The sequence below is a fragment of the Fringilla coelebs genome (genome assembly GCF_963513975.1).
Source record: "Fringilla coelebs genome assembly, chromosome: 2".
NCBI lineage: Eukaryota > Metazoa > Chordata > Aves > Passeriformes > Fringillidae > Fringilla > Fringilla coelebs.
The window spans coordinates 57,032,285-57,053,081 of NC_140029.1; the positions used below are offsets into that span (position 1 = coordinate 57,032,285).

The following is a 20,797-nucleotide window of genomic DNA, read 5'->3' on the forward strand; positions in this document are numbered from 1 at the left end:
TCTCCTCTCCAGATTGAACAACTCCAGCTCTCTCAGCTTGTCTTTGTTGGAGAGAAACTCCAGCCCTTTCTTTGTGTTTATTGATTTTCTGATTTTTTGTGTTTTCTGTGTTTACTGATACATTTACTGATTTTCTGTAAATTTTCCAAACCACAAAACTATATTTTATAATAAGTTGTGGGGTTTTTGTTCTAGTATAGTTTAAAAGGAAAGTTTTAGATGTTTGAAAATGTGTAATCAACATTGTACAAAGCAGTGTTCCTGACTAGAACTGCAATTGTAGAGAGCAACTTCTGTGAAGAATAACAGTATTTGGAGTAAGCTGGCGTGCTAAATTAGGTTGCTTCTTTGGTCATGTTTCAGAAATAACCACAAGTTGAGGTGAAATGATTCTTAGCAGCTTTTAGAAGATGACCACTAATTATCTAACGAAATTTTGTTCCTAAGGCATTGCGTTAGCTATTAAGAAAATAATCTTAGAAAATGACAGGTATGCAGCAGATTTCCTTTTTTCTTAGCCCTAGTCAAGCAAAATGATCAATTTTCTGCAGAAATCCATTGTATAATATTTTCTTAAATTTGATAAGGGAGTAAATAACATTTGGACCTGCAATCAACATCATTCTTCTAAACAATCAGTGATAGATTTCTTATAAGAGATGAGATGACCATACCTAGCATATTTTCAAGCAACTCCAGAAGTAACTTCTTATGACTCTCCAATCTTCTAAAATTATCGTCTTTACATCCCAAACTTTCATTTATGTTTTACAATCTATTCAATATATTCAGTAGCGCTTAAATTTATTAGGTTTTCTTCAACTGAGTCAGTAAGAATTCTAGAATTTAATTCCTAAGCCTTTTTCTATTTTGAAAATGGCAATAGAAAAACTGCACATTCAAAAAAAGAAATAAGTCATATAGGGAAAAAAGCTGTGAAAGATTTTGCTCTGTGAGCTTTATTGTTCATGAAGCTTGGTTACTGTACATTTGTGTTCATTAGCTGATAGGCTGTTGAGGTGAACTTTACTTACTGCTCTGCATAGACTAATCGTGCTGTCCTGCATGGAATGGATGGGCATTTTTGGTGTTATCTTTGACTACTTAATTCAGGTGATGTGATTAAACGTCACCAAGGTTAAATTATGAAGTTTGAATCTTTAACAGTCTATCCTTTGAAAAATTTTATGATCCGACTTAACAATTGTATCTCACTTTGAAGCTAGGTTTGAACCAGATGACCTCTATAGAGGTCTTCACCAACTTCAGCTTTTTCATTATCTGAGAGAGCTCTATCTCTTTATTAAATTTTAAATTAAAACATATAAGCACATTTTGAAGTTATGACATATGCAAATATCTCAAATATAAAGGACTTGTTTCCATCAGGAGCCATGTAGAAGATCTGATCATTAATTTTTAGTAATATTTTCACATTCATATAAAAAATAAGAAGCTCCTTGATTAACATAAAAAGGCATTTGTCTTGCATTTCTCACATTCAGGTTTTAGTGGGGCACCAGACATTTCAGATAAGTGTCAGGAATTTTTAGGGCACCTATTCTACAGTACTTAAATCTTCTGTACTTGTGCTTCATGTCACCAAGAGCCTTGGTATTTTTGCATTCACTTTTTCAGGGGAATCTGAGGCTTAAAAGGCTGTATTATTTTATTTGTGGTTTTGTTTTTAGGCTGATAAACTGAAGTATACATTCTTTGGACTTCTTTATAACTGTGATTCTATTGGTCATGTAACTAAACAACTATCTTTGCATGTCTCCCTAAAATCCCACTGGAAACTTACTTATTAGGAAATCACCTAATCCTAAATTTTATTTTGTGATGTTTAAGGACAATCTGTTTACCTTCACATCAAGCTGAGCAGTTCTGGAAGCAGTACTACTGTGTTTTACCTCCTGAGGATTCACTTGCACAGCTTCAACAGGTCACAGATTTGATGGCAAAACTTAATGACTCTGTCTCATGCTTTGACCACTAAGAGGTTTTCCCTAAAGTACATATTGCAATAGTTACAAGTTTTTATCTCTAACTTCTTTTCTTCATAGTAATAATAGGCATCTCAATAAAGATGGGAAAATGCTTTGCCTTGATGGAATTAAGCTTACTGTAAATGCAGTAACCAAACTTGTCACATTCAAATTGGAAAAACGAAAAAAACACTGTCAAAAATTCAATTTAGCTTTACAGAGATTACTGCAGTATAACAGCCCTTTATCTGTAGTAGTGTATAAAAGCACTTCTAACAGTGCATCAATTTTCACAGCCATTTAGTAGATTAGAAAGCAATTGTAAACAGAGTAAAACCCACATTAACTCCTGTCAGCAGCCTGCCTTTTTCTCAGTTATGGATTTGTTTGAAATAACAGTGAAGTCTAAAGTGATTGCATCAACATCACAGATTGTATTATAAATATGAATGAACCCATTGTAATGGACTGCATAGTAATAGATGGCAAGAATTTGTCCCCTCCCCTCAAAGTAACAGCTTTTGTAAGTGCAGAATAGCTGTGGCATAAGGAAACACGTCACTCTTCAAGAAATTACTGCTCCTGTTGTGAAAGAGTAACTGCGCCAAGTGGCGAATTTTTAAACTGCCACTATTTTAATATTTTAGCAATGCACCGTTAATAAGTGTCTGGTATTTCTTTTAACTGAAATAAACTGAAAGTTATATATATAAAAAAATCCTAAATCAAGTATTTTTAAATGAACAGTTTTTTAAACAACATTACTGGTGGTTCTTTGCGGTGAGGAGAAAGAAAGTAGCCATGCATGGGTTTGTTTATTTTGGAAAATTGCCTTTCTTTTAACTGCTTAATGCAGTGAAAATGAGAAGAATGCTATTTTTTCACTCATCATCAGATAGCGCAGTGGTAGTTGCAATAAACTGATTAATGGCCAGTGTGGTGAGAGCTGATCTTGAAAGACTTGAAGATCCTTCATACACTACATCATGCAGAATGGGGTGTCTTTTGCATTTTTTTCATTTCTGCAGAAGATGTCTAATGTCTCTAACAAACACTGGTCGCTAAATATTTCCTAACACCTGTTTCTAAAAGGTGTTCTACTGCATATCTTGTTAATTGCTGATGTCCATTCAGCTATCCCTTACAGACTTCAATAAGTCTACTACTCTGTTATTCTGCTATTCAATTGCTTTTGTTAGAAAACTCTGGCTACCAGTGCATTGTGATAGATGTACCACAGTCATAATGCACTGTGCTATAAAAGAGTGCTTCTCTGAAGTAAAAGGGACAATACTGTATATTTAAGTTCTAATTTATCACACACAGGATATTAAACATTGAGGACCAAATTTGCAAATGAGGACAAATGTAATATCTAGGATTTATGGGAGTAAAATCTGTTAGTAAAGTAACTACAAAGATAAAAACAAAATTTCCTCCAAATTGTAAGAATGAAATGTGACAATATTCATCTTCTCTCAGCTGTGTCATTTCATTGTTATTTTCTGAAATACTATGACAATTACTCAATGAAACATTTTTCACAAAGACTTCATTTAAAAAGTCTTTAAATTTTGGCTGAGAAAGCAAGTGGTTTTCTCCATAGAAACTGTATATTTCTTTAGTAACCCATGTGTAATTGTAGTTTTTAACCTTCAACTTTGTACATTTAAGCAAAAACAGTTTCAGGAATGGTGACTTCACACTAGTGCATTTTCTGCTTTACTGTGTTATAGGTTTTTTTTATATTTTATTTATATTTTTGTAAATATAGCAAGAAAATGTAATTGATCTTTTTGAGAATAAAATGCTTAACCAGTGCTATATCTAGATTTATATAATTCCATCCAATAAAAAAAATATTGTGCTTTGGTAATAATAAAGGACATTTAATGAAACTTAAAGAAAAATAATCATCACTAAAAAATACAAAGCATCAAAGAGTTTACTTTATAGTTATGTGATTTCTTGATTTATGTTTTAAAAAAAAAAATTCAAACATTTCTTTCTCTTCTTTTTCAGAAAGTGCAGGCAAATGAGTGGTTTCTTAAATTGGACCCAGCATTCTAATATAACTTCCTGTTATTAAATGTTCCTATTTTGTGGATTTCAATATTCCAAGTCAAATAAGCGAACAGAATTCAAGTGCTGTTCTGTGTCCAAGAATTACACAATCATAAATTTGATTATCTTGCCGCTCCCTATCCTTCATTTACCTACATGCTCTTGGGTGCAGCTGAGAATGTTTTTCCACAACTCTCTCATCTATCCTAAGGTCTCTGTTCTTTCTAAGATGCTTTCTCATCTAATGCAGTTTCACATGTAGCTAATCTTTTATATAAATAGATAAAATTAACTGTGTCTTGCAGTAATAATATTACCATTAGCTTACTAATCTATCTTCTTAAAGAAGACTTAAATGCCACTTAAAAGCAAGTGAAATTACAAAGGAAGGAAGCTGGTAGAAACTAGAACTGGTGAAGGTCCCAGGGCTAGAGAGCAAGCTGTCATCTCATAAGGACCTGCTTTAGAATGAAATCCTCAAGGAGGAATTGCAGTTGAAACTGAACTCGGACAAGAATGATGTCACGTCACCCCTAAAGCATTCAAGAGTCGCTTTTCTCTGAACAGCAGAATTATCTTCCCAAGGCAGGTGAGGGCTCCCAGTCCAAGATTTGCCAGGCTTTCTGGCCAGGAAGTCACGTCAGTGCAACTTCTGCAGCCAGACAGCTGCCCACAGCGCTGCTCTTAAAAGTGTCTGTCTCTCTTATACTCTATTTAGCTACTTCAGCCCACTTCTCTTTCCAAGTTACACCACTTCTGTTTGAAAAAAACCATCTTTTTAATACTATTGGCGAGAAATTACTGTTCAAAGCTGGCAGTTCTCAGGTATAGACACATGTAAAGCAGGTAAATAAACTTTATGTTCAGGTGTAGATATATTCCACTTAATTACATGGGATCTGTTTTGCTTGCCTTCACTATCTATTTAAAACTAATCTAAGCTAGGCTCTGTCTCTAATCGAAAGAAGCCAATAGATACCTAAAGTATGTGCTTTTAATTGTGCTCTGAAGATTGCCTTTTTCCCTTGACTAGTCCCTTGACAGTGCAATCTCTTTGCCATTATTGTTCTGCAGAGTCAGGCATAATGATTCTGCACCAGGACTACCATGCTCTACAATGATTTCATTATAGTGAAATACAGCACTAGTGGGTATGTAGGATCCATAGGTAACATTCCACACTTTCTCAGAAATTCTGTATTTTGTGTAATTAGTACGGTACAAAACAACCTCAGCCACCCACAAATAGATTTTCCTATAAATTAGTTGTCTCCTAAATTTGAAATACCTTTCAGCTGAATCTTTGTGTATCACAGTCCTTCCAATATGCACCGGTGACTATGGAGTTGTGCAGAATCTGATGAGGAAAATTGCATTTCTATTTTAATTCTGATGGGCATAGGTCATTTCAATTAGTTTCTGAATGAATGATGGAATATATATTAAGGTCTGTTAAACAATGAAAATAGTTTCAAATGATTGAAACTCTTGAAACTAAATGATGAAAATAGGTTCAAATTATTGAGTCTCAAGTAACGTAATGTTTTTGTTTCCTACCAAGAAGAGCTTTTATGTGTTCGTATTTTATTTCTTTTACCGTGTTGAAATCTTAATGCTTTTCTTTGCTAGTTCTTTAGCTTTATGCTTTATGGAATAATTCAAATTTAACATAACATTTAGTATGTTGTACAAGTAAGAGAAAAATATTCTGTAATAATACATAAAATATTGATGAGAAGGCCCAGTTTTTATCCCTTTGTCTTTAACTTGGTGCATACTCTGCAAAAGCAGTGTTATGGTTGTTTTGGTTTTTTGGGTTATCTTGTTTTTTTAGAGAGAGACTTCATAAAGCATTTTCATGGAACTCAAATCTCTGTTACTTTAATTCTTTCACCTTCTAATCTATCTTACTTAACAAAAATGCGTACACTTCTAGTAACAACTAATAATCACAGGGTTGCCTTCCCTTTTGAGGTATCATCTCTAAAGACTAGACTTAAAAACTTAGTTCTCTGTGTATGTGAAATTCTTAAGTTTTGATGTACACAACTAGAGTTTTGCAAGTTTTGCATGGCCAGGTCTAAATTGAAACCAATTTCAGTTTAAAGAAGTGATGATTTTCACCTCAATGGTAAGAATCCATGTACCAATGCAGAAGTAGAAATCATTTCTTTTACAGGCTAATTTTAAATTTAGAAATTTTTGATTTTTAAATCCAGAATATGTTTCAAGCTTGTCAGAAACTTGCAAAGCTATACAGAAGTTTGGGTATTACAAATCTGTCAGAGAGAACAACTATAAGAGCTATGTCTAAAGGTTAGTGAACATGAAGGATATTTAAAAGGGAAGAAATAGTGATAGGTAATGGCTGAGCAGCATACTTAGTAATGATGTCTTTCACATCTACAGTTCTTGTCAGCATGTTGCATACTAAACATTGTTCCCCTCCTTATATCCAAAGTGTTCACTGTAGCAACTGTAATTTGTTTTAATTATATTCTTCATGTAGCCAGGAAAAGCTTTGTGAAATTTTATAGCTTCTGTTAAGTGGTGAGATGTATACTTAATAGTCTATCAGGCCTTAAAATCACCAAATCTGCACCCTGTCCCCCCTCATAGGGGAGGTGTCATCTCAACAATCCCTTGTCTCTGTCCAGACTAGGAAATCCACCTTTTATGCAGATTTTGCTGCAGTCAAAAGTCTAAAGCTTCCAGATACAGAAGTTACTTTTAGATATCTGAGTTCAGGCTCTCTTTACCTGCTTAAAATATCTACATTAGGGTGAAATGAAGCACAGTTTAAAAGTGCTTGTTTCTCCTCACTGAACGTGAAGGGAGCCTGAGGCAACCAGCTCAAATTCATTCGGTCCACTTAATCTCACACTGGATCAAGGGCCTTTGGTCAGGGACAAGGACGCACAGGATTTTGCATGCTCTTGTTACAAACAATTTTATATAACACTGAAGACTCAGGTTTGTTTCTGGACCTGCAAAACATATGGATCCATAGTCAACATATGACTCATAGTCAATGAGTTATATCTATTTCATAGTTGTAGTTATAATAAGGCCAGTTAAATTTGCGGTTTATTGTTTTTAACATAACTGAGAAGATTTCAAAGTATTCATTACCACAAAAAAAAGGAAATGCATCTACACAAATGTAATTGAACTTTTTGCTTTAAGCTGTTTTCTGTTATATAACCAGAGTTATAAATTTTTACATCTGTTTCAGCTTATTGAAACTGTCCTGATTTTAAGCTTAATTTCTGAAAGAAATCTGTTTGGCTAGTAAGCTCAGAAGAAGCAAAAGTTTTTAAGAGATGTAAGATAAATTATCTAGTGCCATAGCTGAATTCTTAGACTCAGAGTATTCCCTTCACACTCTCTTCCACTAAGTTTTCCTCAGTTATGTTTCTGAAATAAAAATATATAAATACCTAGCCTACTGTTTTTGCTGCAAAATATTTACAAATCTCCTTGGAGTCAGCTGAATTGTTATTCTTTACCCTGCTGACTAACTCTGAGAATCTAGATAATAATACCAATTGCATGTGGTATTATTTTATTACAAAAAACTGAAAATTTTATTTCTTCCATAGGATGTTGCTTTGAAATTAATAGTAACGTGCATGAAATTTGCATTGTAATAAATTTTCCTTAGACAAGTGAACTGCTGAACATTGTGAGGTTTTTCAATTGCATTTGTTTTTTTCCTAAGCATTTAAAGCTACTCAGGTGTAGCTTTTCTATGGAAATGAGCACTAATGAAGGTGCTAGAAATGATTTGAGAGTATATCTCCAACGTGTTTAGTATGAGTGACTAATTTAACTGATGACCTAGCAATGAGTTTACACAATATAGTTGTTCTAGAAAGAAGTGTCATTTTAATAGTTATTATATATATTGTGTTTCCTAAAAGGTGCTTTTATCATCTCTTTAGAACATGGTGGGAGAAAAAGAATTCTCTGTATGAGAACTGTGTGGTGACTGTGCTTGTGGATAACTAGGAATAACCTATAGACATTCTAGCCTGAATGAATTTATGCACACGTGAAACTGTGTGTGCATCTTGTGTCCTAAAAAAATCTTTTCAAGTTTTTTGAGTGGTCTTAAATTTTTGAAGAATATCCACAGAGCTTCTCCTGGCTATCTTCTAGTTTCTTCAGTTAAATATGGAATAACAGAGGGGAAAATTGAGGAGATTTCTGAGCAGTCAAGTGATTTTCATCACAGACTAAGCGGGTTCTGGAAATAAGTTGTTTAATGGGTTGAGGTTTTTTTGTCTACACCAAGTTGGCATCTATAGTCAGTACAGTTGCAAAGTAGTAAACACTAGTGGTTTCACATGATTGGCAAAGACTGGCAGTGGCTGGTTTAAAGGCAGTGAAGTGTGTGAACATCACCATTTGAGAAGGAATTGTCCTTTCTTAGATGTGATCATGTCTGTGCTTGGAACTAAAGTCTAGGCCTGTAGTGAGGTGCTCGGCAATATAAATGGATACAGTATGCAACTAAACAAAAGCCTAAACAGGAAAAAAAGGGAACTGTGTAAAAGTTTGCCTTTAAAGTCTGAAATTTGTCATGTGAACAGCTTCCATCAAATTCATATATGCAATGGCACAGAGTTGTTACACTGTCTCTGGTTTTACTGGGCCTTTACAGCCCATAAGCTGCTGTACTTTGTCTTAGTGACTGGTGATGCCACCAGACCAGTATTTTGGCTGGTGCTGAGCTGTGCTTACACGGTGTTGTGGCTTTCTGTCTGTCCACACACAAAAACACGGAGCCAGGAGGCTCAGGGTGGGAAAGAAGTTGGAAGGGGATAACTGACACAGCGGACTGGTGCTCTACCATATGATGTGATGCTCAGCAATAAAATCTCAGGGAAAAGAGGAAAAGTTATTTTTGTACATGTTCCCTTACAACCTTAAGCATATTTTAAAAGGACTTAATTTTTCCCAACTTCATTTAGAAAACCCCTTAACAGATTTTATGCTTTTTTGGGTCATAGTAAGAATAATATTTAGTTGAATGTCCAGAGTAATTGAAGAAAGAAAAGCATTCATGCTAATTCAGATAAACTTCAGTGGTCTTTGCTGTAACATGTTGTTGTCTGAATTCTTGCACTGTTCAAGCATTTACATTTAAGATGAGAATGTATTTGACCATGCATGCTACAGAGAAATAAGTTAAGCATATGTTTTTTTCTCTGTGAGTGTCTGAGCTTTTGTATTATTATTTTAATTACCCCTCAGGCAATCTTCTGATGTGTGATCAAGTGCAGGTCAATGTTCTGAGAGTCCTTCAACATGACAGTTCACAGAATAATTATCCTGTCATCGCACCTTGATTCATTGTTACATCGTTTCTTGGACTTTTTCCTCTTTCTCACATTTGCTTAGCAACCAGATCACAAGTCTCATACTTATTATTCAAGTAATCACCCTCTGCAGCACATAGATGCATCAATTAAAGCTTTACAATGAGGTATATTGTTCTGTGTGGAATCCTCAGGTGTCAGGAATTAAAAATTGATTTTAAATGTTGCAGGCTGTGTTCAAATGGCTCATCTGTGTTTATGTTAAACAAACAAGCATGCTAACAATTCCGAACAAAAGAGATAGGTCAAAATCATTCCAAAATGAATGATAAAATTATATTCTGTTCTTAAAGCACTTAGTCTTTTAGAGATTGACTAATTAAATTCAGCTCTGAAATGCCTGAGTGCCAAACATTTATTTTAGCTCTGTTTTTTCAGATGCAAATCAATTTGATATCTGCTTTATATGTTCTTACCTATGGTCTTTGTAAACATTTTCTGGCTAATTTTCCGATTTGTGTAAATTTCACAGCAATTTATTATTAGAATGAAATTCAAGTACCCAGAAGCTGTCAAGATGGTTCAGTGATTTAATGTTGGCGTCCTGCAGCTTTGACTTTAATCAGCAGATGCTCTGGCATTACCATAAATGTTTTCTTAACCGTCTCTGTCAAAAAAAAAAAAAAAAAGAGAGAGAGACAATTTTTCCTGTTTGGAGTCTCCTGTTTCTGATTAAATTCGGTTTGGGTTCTTTTGCATAATTAATATACCATGATGATCTCTAACCATTTGTTTTTAATATCACCTTTTGAGCTAAACTCATTTGCAAGACTGCATCATAAGTCAAAACAGACAAAAGAAAAACAAGTCTATGTTAAAACTGTTTCCGTGGCTTGGGAGGTCTATTGCCTTCTGCCTTGTTTTCTCTGTGAGTATAAAGGCTTCAGGGTTTCAGTAATTCAATTTTTCCTATTCTATGTAATATTTTAAGTTCCTCTATGAAAAAGAGGTTTTTTTCTGTATGTGCAAAGGTGTGTTGCATTTTAGATTTTTGAAAATTTTCAAAAAAAACCCTCCTGCATGGTAAGATTAACTTTTGTTAGCTGGTGATTACTAAATAGTATTTGAGTGCAATTGATTAGGAATAGAAAGAGGAAGTACTACAGTTAGCTTCTGTTGTTTTTAACATACCAAAGTGGCTGCTGAGAGTTTAACTGGTCAAATATAGGGCAGTAAATATGTTCATTGCATAAAAAGTGCATACCATTAGTGATGTTAAACACAGCATTTTATTCACAGTGACTGGATTAATTACCCATGATAATGTAGCTTGAATTTGTCTTGCGATAATTCAGTGGTATTTGGAGGAGTCAGTAAAAGCCATTTTTAAATAATAATTCCTCTTTCAGAGACTGTTGAAATCAGTGTCCCTTTTCAGAGCAGTTTGTCACACTTGCAGAGTACAGTTGTTGGTGTCAAATACACATACGGCTGGATCATGTGCAGAGTAGAAACATTTTTTTATGTTCCATCTCTCTCCACACATGAATAAGGCCAAATTAGTCCATCCCAAAGAGAGGGAATAATTAGGTGAAAGCACATAGCATTAATTAAAGCATTATATAAAGAGAGAGAGAAGAATTGTCAAAGGAATATATTTATGCAATCTTGTAGAGTGAGGGAGAGATGAATAACTTTTCCTCTGCCTTTATTTCCCCATATTTACTTTTGCACAGGAGTCTTCTTGAATATGTACTATTTTCTACTCTGTGGTTTCAGTCTGCTCATTAGCATGCTATCAATTATTTTCTGCAGAGCTTTGTCAGAGGAAAGTAAGGACCATAATAATAATATGAAAGTTACATGAATTAAGATGATTCGGCTTCATTCCATTTCTCTCCAATGTATTCATGAAGGCAATCTTGGATGTTAGTTTACACAAGTCAAACTTCACAGTCAGGTCTGCTTCTGTTCTCTTAAAAAGCAGCCATGCTATAAAGAAACACAGATTAGAATTCAGAGTTCTCATAAATACTTGTCCAGGTTAGTAAATCACTGCACTCTTCCCTGTCATAGCTTTAACAGCATGCAGTGCTCTCTGTTGCTCGTCTTCCAGAGACTTCTTTTAAAAACGTTTAAAGTTGGAGCAGCCTGAGAGCCATATGCTATTCTTGCAATCTTTTGAATAATAGTGAATGACAGCCCACTGTGACTGTGACCTGTGTGGGCAAGAGCTACCCCAGGACATTGGTCCTGTGCCTCTTACAGCAATGTGAGGAGACTGTGTTTCTATTCAACTCTTAAAACTAATACCCACCTAATTTATTTTCAGCTCTAGCCTCTCCTCTTTATGCCATTCCCAAAAGTATTTCCAGGACTCTGTAGATCTCCCTTTAGCTTAGAAGTAGTTTGATTGCTTAGGAGAAAAGTGCAACAGATGATGAGAGAAAGATGGTTTTTCTCTTTGGTTTGATCTGATATTACAAAACATTTGTATTCAAACTTAAATCAGTTCAATCTACCACTACTGTTATTGCTGGTATAAACATGGGAATGGAAGTCTGGGATAAAAAATAAGAAATAAAAATTGTATGGATTTGTACAAGCAACTGGAATAGCTAGGGGATATCTTGTAAACATTTGGTATCAACGGTAGTGGATAAGAATAGTGTCAAACTTTTAAGGAAATTACTAGAATTAGATACATGTCCTGGTTTAAGGCAAATTTGGGAGGAAACTTCTGAAGGGGTCCCTTTAGAAAGCAAATTCAAGCGACCCCTCCCCCTACCAGTTTTGGAGACCTAAATCTCCTTCGAGAAAAGTGGAAAAAATGGTTTATTTAACAAGTACTCACAAATGTGGAAAAATTAATAATATTAAACAATAAAACCTCTTGCTGTTCTGAATAGATGGCAAATCCAGAAAGTCCTTGTTGAGGGCTGTAGCTTGGCTCACTCAGTCTCTTATCTGTCCCTCCTGTGCTGGAAAATGCCACATCCTGGGCCCTGGTGGGCCACGGGTGTGAGCTCCTGGTGTTTCTGGGTTTTCAGTCCAGAGCAGGTTTGAACAGTTTCAAGAAAAAGAAAAAAAACCACAGTCCAGGGAACTTCTCTGCCTCAGCTAGCTAAAACCTAACTAGGAGCAAAGGAGAGCTCTGTCCCTCTGTCCATGCTGCAGACAACACAGTCCAGGAGCTGGAATGTGGAGGAGTGAGTGCAGTGTCTGAAAACAAACTGCACGCTCCTTCTCTGCCTCTTTGCTCCTGAAGCAATCTTGAAGGTGCAAAACTTAAATCCAGCATAAACAGAACAGACCACTGGGGGTACAAGCATCATATAGCTAACGCAAGGCAATACATAAAATCATTGAATGGTTTGGGTCAGAATTGGCCTTAAAGGTCATCTAATTCCACCACCCACACCATGGGGATGGACACCACCCACTAGATCACGTTGCTCAGAACCCAATCCAGCCTGCTTTGAACGTCTCCAGGGATGGGGCATATTTTTTTTGGTGGGGTTTTGTGGGTTTTGCTTGTTTGTCTGGGGTTTTTATCCATGTGTATGCTAAATAGTATATACTGAACAGAAGCAACAACAACGTTTAGAACTGCAGTGAGTAGAATCTCATAAGTATAAGGTCAGTCTTTATGATTTGCTTTGTTGTTAGGATTTGTTGTGGTTTTTATTTTCCAGAGGAAGGAGGCTTCCTACTGTGTTTTTCCTCACCGGTTGGTAAAAGAAGACAAAATTGTGTTTCTTTTCCATTTCAGTTATTTTCATCAGCATGTTGCTTATCATTCCCCATTGCATCTGCTAGTGGCTTTCCTTTGATGACAGCAGTCTTTATGTATATTCCTGAAGTTTTTTTATCAAAGTGCACCTTGAAAGCAGTATTCATCTGTAGGGAGCAGGTTTGCAGACAGGTTTGGAGACTAAATGTGTCTACTGCTTGAAGGCAGTTTAGTATGGGTAATCTACATTAATTATCATCAGCTGAAGAGGGTAGCTTTAGACTATGGACTTCTGTGTATCTTGTCACAGATCACTAACTTAGACAGTCATCATTTTTGACTGTTAACTCTAAAGACAGTCTGGAATGCAAGCTGCAATATAGCTGTGAACAAAATAAAACAAGTAATAACCCACATTCCAGGAATTTAAAACACTCTAAAATACGCTAACTTCCAGTTTTATTGTCATTTCCCTGTTACTTTTTGACTTAAGAGAAAAAGTTGATGTTTGTCCTATTTGTACCTTGAGAGAAATCCTATAAATACCTAGGCTGTGGATTGTTTCTGCCCTCTGGGGCCTGAAGACCCCATGCCTCTGGTATTCATGTAGATCAATATTTACCTTTTAACTGCTGTTGTTTGATATAAATAAGAAAATTCATTTATTAGTTATTAATACTAAAGTTATGATTTATCCATTTTGAAATTAAGAGACTTAGAATTTAGTTTTTCAAGAATATTTCAAACCATGTGGTCTAAAAATCATTAAAGCAGATTTCTGTTTTGGAAATTTCCATTTTGCAGTTTTCCTAGAAACTACCAAATGTGCCTTATTTTGGGGAAAAATGCATTAAAAGACACAGAAAATCAACTGTAATTCAGGGTGAAATAGGAAGGATGCCAAACTCCTAAGTCTGAAACAGTTGTCTTAGAAGACACCTGCAGAGGAGGTGTCTCTCACTGACCTTGGGTGATTTCTGTCAGCAGCTTGATCCACACTCTTGTTCTCTTATCATCTTGACAGGTACTCCAGACTTTTGTTAAAATCCTAGTAAATGAAAGTTGCATTTTCTGTAAAAATAAGTCATTGTCTTATCACAGGTGAGAATATATTAGTTTAAACAGAGAAATTGGTTCAGACTCATTGCAATTGCAAAGTGTCTTCAGAAAAGATAGGTAACACTTTGAATGGAGTGATCAGCAGAAACTTAAAGTAGTCTTTGAGAAGATATAGGGAGGAAAGGGATTAAAAGAATTTTTAAAGGCTTTACTTTGGGGCCAAGTAAAAGGGAGCTGGTCCAGCATAGTTCCTCTTGTCAAAAATTTCTTTGCTCACAGTTTGTAATTGACTGTCTTTGAAATTTGGTTTCTACAGATTCTCTGTATTAGTCACACTGTGTGTTGATATACTCATTTCTTGCCTTTGAAATGCACATAAACCCCCTATATTCACTATTTCTGAAAACTGTCTCATCTAAATTGAGCTTACTGATAGTGTTTCTTCCTTGTGTTTCACACCTTTTTAAACTTAAGAACAGCAGCAAATATTAAATTATATGTGCATAGTTTAAAAAGAAATGTTCCAAATATCAGTAACACTTTTTCATGTCTCATGAGTTACTGCCTGCTTAAGATCAGTAGAGTTGTGAGCATTTAGTATGAAATACAATGGTGTAAGAAATTGCTTATCAAGCAAAGGTCTTTTGAGTACAGCTCACACTCCTTTATGGATTAGGGTTGAAGCTGAAGGTTCAAACTGAAATAAGTCGTAACAACAAACAGTGCTCCTTTTACCAGGGACATTCTTCAAGCCTACCCTTGTCAGTCAGAGATATTGTTGAACAAACATGAAATCAATAAAAAGTATTTAAAATATTTTCCATTAAACCATCCGAAAAGAAGCTATCCCATTTTTTCATAGATGATCTTATGTAATACGAATGGACCTTCTAGCTGTAGCAGTCTTTCATACTATGTCTAAATTCTGGTTCTGAGGGAAAAGGCAAGCTTTGAGAAGGATCTTTTCCCCTGATGTTTTGCTGCGAAAATACATGAGCACAGCATCAGCATGGTGTGGCTTTTTGAGAATTTCAGTTCCATGCGTCAGGGATGGGGAACCAGAGACAAACTATGGCACCAAACTGGGGAGCCGGTGGTAAGAATTGTGGCTCAGGCTATTACCTTTTCTGAGCTAAAGCCCTTTGGTATGGGGACATTTATTCAGAGTTTTGTCTAGGACATGACTTAAATGACAAGTAATGACTTAAAATGTAAAAATCATTTGCATTGCTAGCAATGTCAGTATGGGTGGGCTTTAGAAAATTTTGGCATAGACATAGCTTCAGGAATATGATGTAGCATGTGGAGCACAAGTCAGTGAGATCAGAAATATTCCACTGGGTTTTTGAGCATTTTTCCCTGTTAACTTGTAAGAGATGTAATGAGGTTGTAACTGCAATTGTTCTTTTTATGTTACAGTTTTGTCATGCCCTACATTTAGATGTATGACTGTAATATGAGCATATAATGCCAGGCAGTGCTGTTCTCTTTATTGTATTTGCAACTTTATTTTTCAATCAGTCTACAAGTATTTACATAAAACCAAAATATGTCCTTAGTATCAAGACTTTCACTGAGAAACTGGATGAAATAAAGCTTTTCAACATCCTTTTTAATATTAAATATTTATTAGTTGTTTTAAAAAAATCTGTCTCGATTTTAGTGAGTCTCTTGCAATCATTTTTGTTCTCTATTAAAGGTAATATATAACACTATTGTGTAGGATTTTAAAATCTCCAACTGATCATATTTTTTTCCCCCAAGTTCACAGCAGGCAAGTCTCATACTACTGATTTTTTTTGTTCAGATACTAGGGCACAGTTTCCTTTTTCTGAATATGATATATCCTTTAACAGGTTATAAGCATACCGTTGTAAGTTGTGCTGTGTTAGGATATAACTTCTACTGTGGACAGCTATTTTAAGCACAATTTTCTGTCATCTGAATTTCCTGAGCATTGCTGTTAGAAGTCTTGTATCTAGATGATAGTAACTATTTGGCTCTAGGTTTTGTGAATATGGCTTGGGAATGTTTTTGATTAACATCAATGTTTGAACAATTAATATCTGCAGAAACTGCATTTGAATAGGTCTGGAGGACCCACGAAAGTTCAATATTGAACAAGGGAAAGAAAAGATTTAAATATCATGGAATCTGGACACTGAGACTTTCGTAGTAGACAATATGATCTCTGCCTAACCTGTGTCTGGGAGCATTCACTGCAGTAAAGTCAAAACGATTATAGGTTATCACCTGAGCATTTAGAAACTTAATTATGAGATCAAAATTATTGATTTTTTTTATCTGCGTAGTGATTGTTATGATGCAGGTGAATGACAAATTTCGATTGTTGAAAGTGACCAAACAGTAGAAACTTGTCTCAACTACTTCCAGTATATACAGGAAATTAATAAGTTCTGTCTTCATCCAGTGAGTTTTAATGTCTGATTTCTTTTTGTCTTGCTACTGCCGGAAGGTGCGCCTTGCTACAGTAGGTGGACAAATAGTGCATCTCCAGAAATGTAAGCTTTCTTCTTAACAAGAATTCATGCAGAAGTGCCTTTCCATGAGTAGTTTTTGTTTAACCTTCTGTGTGTTTAATTATATTCAGTTATTTAGAAGTGTATTTGAACCAATACATGTGAGTAAATACATAATTTCTTTCAAATATAGTTTACTGTCAAAAGCAGAAAACAAATTTATGTATGTCTATGATGTAATGGGTCAAAACATTTTAGGAAAGTCTGTAAAGACCGGTATGGTTTGTGGATTTTCTGTGTGTTCCCTTTTTCTGGAAACATAGGTGGCCAATGTCGCTGAGCCGTGACCAATGTCACTGAGCCATGTCCTGGCTGTTTGGGCAGCCATATCAAATACTGCTTTCAAAAAGAGATCAAATTCATGCTTATGATTGGTTATGGTTTCCTGCTTTCACATGTATATATGTGAATTCCAGAACTTCATTACTCTGGTTTTAATGTCTAGTAGCAGTAAATAATTGGCTTTTTATTCTTGTACTTTGTCAGTTAATCTTGACTTCTGGCTTTTCTTGCAAGTAAATGACTATATGCTTTATAGCCTTTACCATACGGAACTAAGGAAGTCTGGTTTTTCCACAGTTGTGGTCAAAGCTGCATGCTAACCTGCAGCAGTTTGCAGCCATGTAGTTCTGAATTCACATGCAAGATGCACTGTTTTTTTTAAACCCCTCACCTCAACACTGACAGGTTGAAAATTAACTTCTTTGGTTTCACCACTATAGCAGAGGATTTGAGGGAGGTGAGGTTACAGTCCCAAGTCAAGGCAGTGGAATGGATGTGGTACCAAAACACCAATGCATGCGAGTTTTGAATCAGTGTGTGAAGCAGTATAGAGTGCTTAAGAGTTTGGATTTAATGCAAATTAATTTCTGTTGTCTTTAAATAAAAAACTGAGGAATTAGTGAGACTTTTTACCTTGATAGTGCCTAAGTAATTTTACACTTTGATTTAAAGAGAAGTCATCTTTCGCTCTGATAAGAATGCCACAAGCAGCACATATACCTCAAGTAATTAACAGGGGTTAATTCTTTGCATGGACCCTTACTGAAGTGAAATCTAGGGCTGTAAGTAAATGTGTATGCTTTCTGAGCCAGACCTAGCAAAGTTCAGTGTTTCTGAATGAAATTCACAACAGCCAGTTTGCTAAGCCGGGCGCTATCTACCTCCACATCTGCTAATACTGGACTTGCACTTAGGCATAGCAATGCTCTGTGGAGAAGTTCCTCCTTGACTGAAGAACCTAAGCAGTAAAGATGCCACCTGATTTAGAAAGCAGCTGAAATAACAACTTTGAGATGATAATACTGGATTTAGATAAAATATGTGTCCAAGTACTATTGTTTTTAATTTACTCTAGCTGCTCAATATTATTTGTAACATGTCTGAGACCAAAGTGTTCTCATTATTAAGGAATGCTGCTAATCCCTAGCATGACTTTGTGATTTTTCTAGTGAATCTTGCCATCATCAAGGAGATAAAACAAAAACTACCCACATAAACGAAACACTGTTTAAGGCACTTACCTAATGCCATTTTTCATTTTTGCAGGACCCTTCAGAGTGAAGGGAAAGCCAGTCATTCAAGTTAAGTGTTGCACTTATTAGTCAGTGCCTAGAAATTCACAACTGCTGTTGTTTTAAGGGGAAAAAAGGCACAGCTGTCTTCAGCTTTACTCTGTCCTATCCCTACACAATAATTCCAGATTGCATGCAGCAATTTGTAGGACATGCTGAAGTGAAAGCCTCAATTACTTACTGGGTTTCAAAGTGGCAAAAGAGTTTAGATAGATCCCATGAGCTACTACTTATTAATAGCTAGCTTGCAGCAGTTCCCTGCTTAGGCTGCAGTTGTGAGTCTCACTCTAAGGCACCTCTACTCTGCCCTGTGTGCACTATGAGAAACTGGGGGATTTTACTGCTGGATTTTGAGGCCTCAGTTAATAAGAGCTCCCCATGTCTGTTATACAGTCTAATTCACCACACCTAATTCATCCTCATATTTTGGGGTAAAGACTGCTGAAGTGCAAAACAGTTAAAATTTGGTTGGTGGTACATTTGAGAAGCTTACTTTCAGTGCCTAATTTCTTTTAGACTTTTTAAAAATCCAACAGCTATGCTTCATCTCTGATGATGATACAACAATATGTTTTCTTATACTTAAAAGTGTTGATTTTTAAACACCAACTACTTTTCCTGCTGCCCCTAGATTGAATGGAAACAGGAAGGTCTGTGGTGCAGCTGGTGGTTTGTATATTGACACAGGTAGCACGCTTTTATCTGTTTGCAAATATGTGTTCAGAATCAATAAGCATAAACATTTAAGTAGAATGGGACATTTAAGAATGCACATACAGGGGATATTTTAATTATATGTGACGGGTTTATTACATGTAATTATAAAGATATGTTCATAACCAGTCATTGGCCTCCTGTGATTCAGGAACACTGTGCTGCTGCATATTCAAGGTCAAATTATTTTCCATAGTGAAAAAAAAAGTTATGTTTTTCAACTAAGTGTCAAATTTGTCTTAAGAAATTTTAATTAAGAATTGCTTATCTGATTTAGAAGATGATGGAAAGGAGATATTTATTTTCTTCCCACCTCCCAAAAGGTGATCGTACTTACAAAATTCGCTGAGATTGTCCAAGAAAGTGTGTAAAATCCTCATCCATCACCGAGAGCCCCTGGTCAGGGAATGACAGTGCAGTAAATATCTTCAGCAGCTGCCTTTTAATGTACAAGCTGTTTTCGGTAGGAATTTTCAGCACTCACATAAAACACACTGTCATGAGTGACTGCCTGTGCTCCAAAGTCATTACTATTGGGATGATGGAACATCTTTCAGCGAATAACCAAAAAACTTTAAATGTCATGTCAAGTGTGTTGAAGGCGTTTTCAAGCCTTGCTCAAGGTTACATGAATATTGAGTAGGCCTGTTTTTAAAAAGTTTGAGATCTATGAGAGAAACCACTCATACGCTGGTTTGGAAAACAGTCACTTGATCTGGAAGGGGGGTGGGGAGTGACAGAAAAAGAAATCTGTCTATTAATACATGCCAAACCTGCAAAACTCCTGCCTGGATATTAACTGAGTGCAACTTTGTGTGACAGGCAATGCCAGTGATGTTTAGCAAAAAATAGTGAATTATGCAATTTCGTGAAATTATTTAGCTGCCTTAAAGTTCCCTAAGGAAAGAAAAGGTATAGCAATGGATAATTAAATTAAAACAGATGTTAAAATACATTTTAAAATTTGAACAATTTAAAAATATGTAGGAAATGTAATTAGCAAAGTAAAACCTTGGAAGACACTGAGAGGTGCTAGGTACCTCTTTGACTCCGGTAAGAAAGGAGGATCCTGTCATGCTACATCCATGATTTTGTAAGAAATATGGATGTTAATTTTATGAAGACATGTAAAGTCTGTATCACTTCCAAGGGACCCAGTCCACTGCTTTTGAAGTGATAATATATTTTGTCTTGCCTTCTTGGCATTCATTACTCCTTGTAGTACATCATCTGCATGTAAAATTTTCCTGATCAAGAGGTCTTCTTATATTAGGGAATATTGAAACTGAGTATTTTAATAGTGAAACAAGGTTCGTTTGATTTGTCTCTGCAGAGAACCAGAAAGGACAGCCAGAGAAGCCGTGTTCACACCACAGTATCACTTTAAACTCGACAAGAAGCCCAATCACCAAAGAAGTTACATATGATGTGGAAACAAGTTCTAAGGTGTTGAACAGGGCTGTTGGGAGAAAGGAAGCCTGTCATGGAGAAGGTGGCAAAGAAAAGAAAATGGATCGTATTGGGTCCCCTCCTAAGGGAGAAGCCATTCCAGAAGTAGAAGCTCTCTTGGCAAGACTGCGAGCACTATAGAATAATCATATAACAGATTAAATAAAAGTTTAAAACAGTAGCCTACACTACATCTTTAAAGAAATAATAATTTTCTACTTTTGACGCTACATATTTCTGACTTCCTAACTTCTCTCTGGATGAAGGATCTGCTTCTAAACTTTGTTTGCCAGACTATACAAAACAATACTATAGTTTTGGATAACTGCACGATTATTTTTTATTATATGTT

At 35.6% G+C, this 20,797-nt stretch overlaps 1 protein-coding gene across 1 annotated transcript in view; it reads left to right on the forward strand.

The window, feature by feature from the left end:
* DIAPH3 (diaphanous related formin 3) overlaps nt 1-20,586 on the forward strand; it is a gene marked incomplete at both ends in the record, with an annotated part of 197,483 nt that extends 176,897 nt beyond the window's left edge. The window contains one exon of the mRNA XM_084226963.1: nt 20,330-20,586. Within this exon, the coding sequence (XP_084083089.1) occupies nt 20,330-20,586 (257 nt within the window). The remainder of the gene's footprint in view (nt 1-20,329) is intronic.
* Nucleotides 20,587-20,797: the final 211 nt, after the last annotated feature.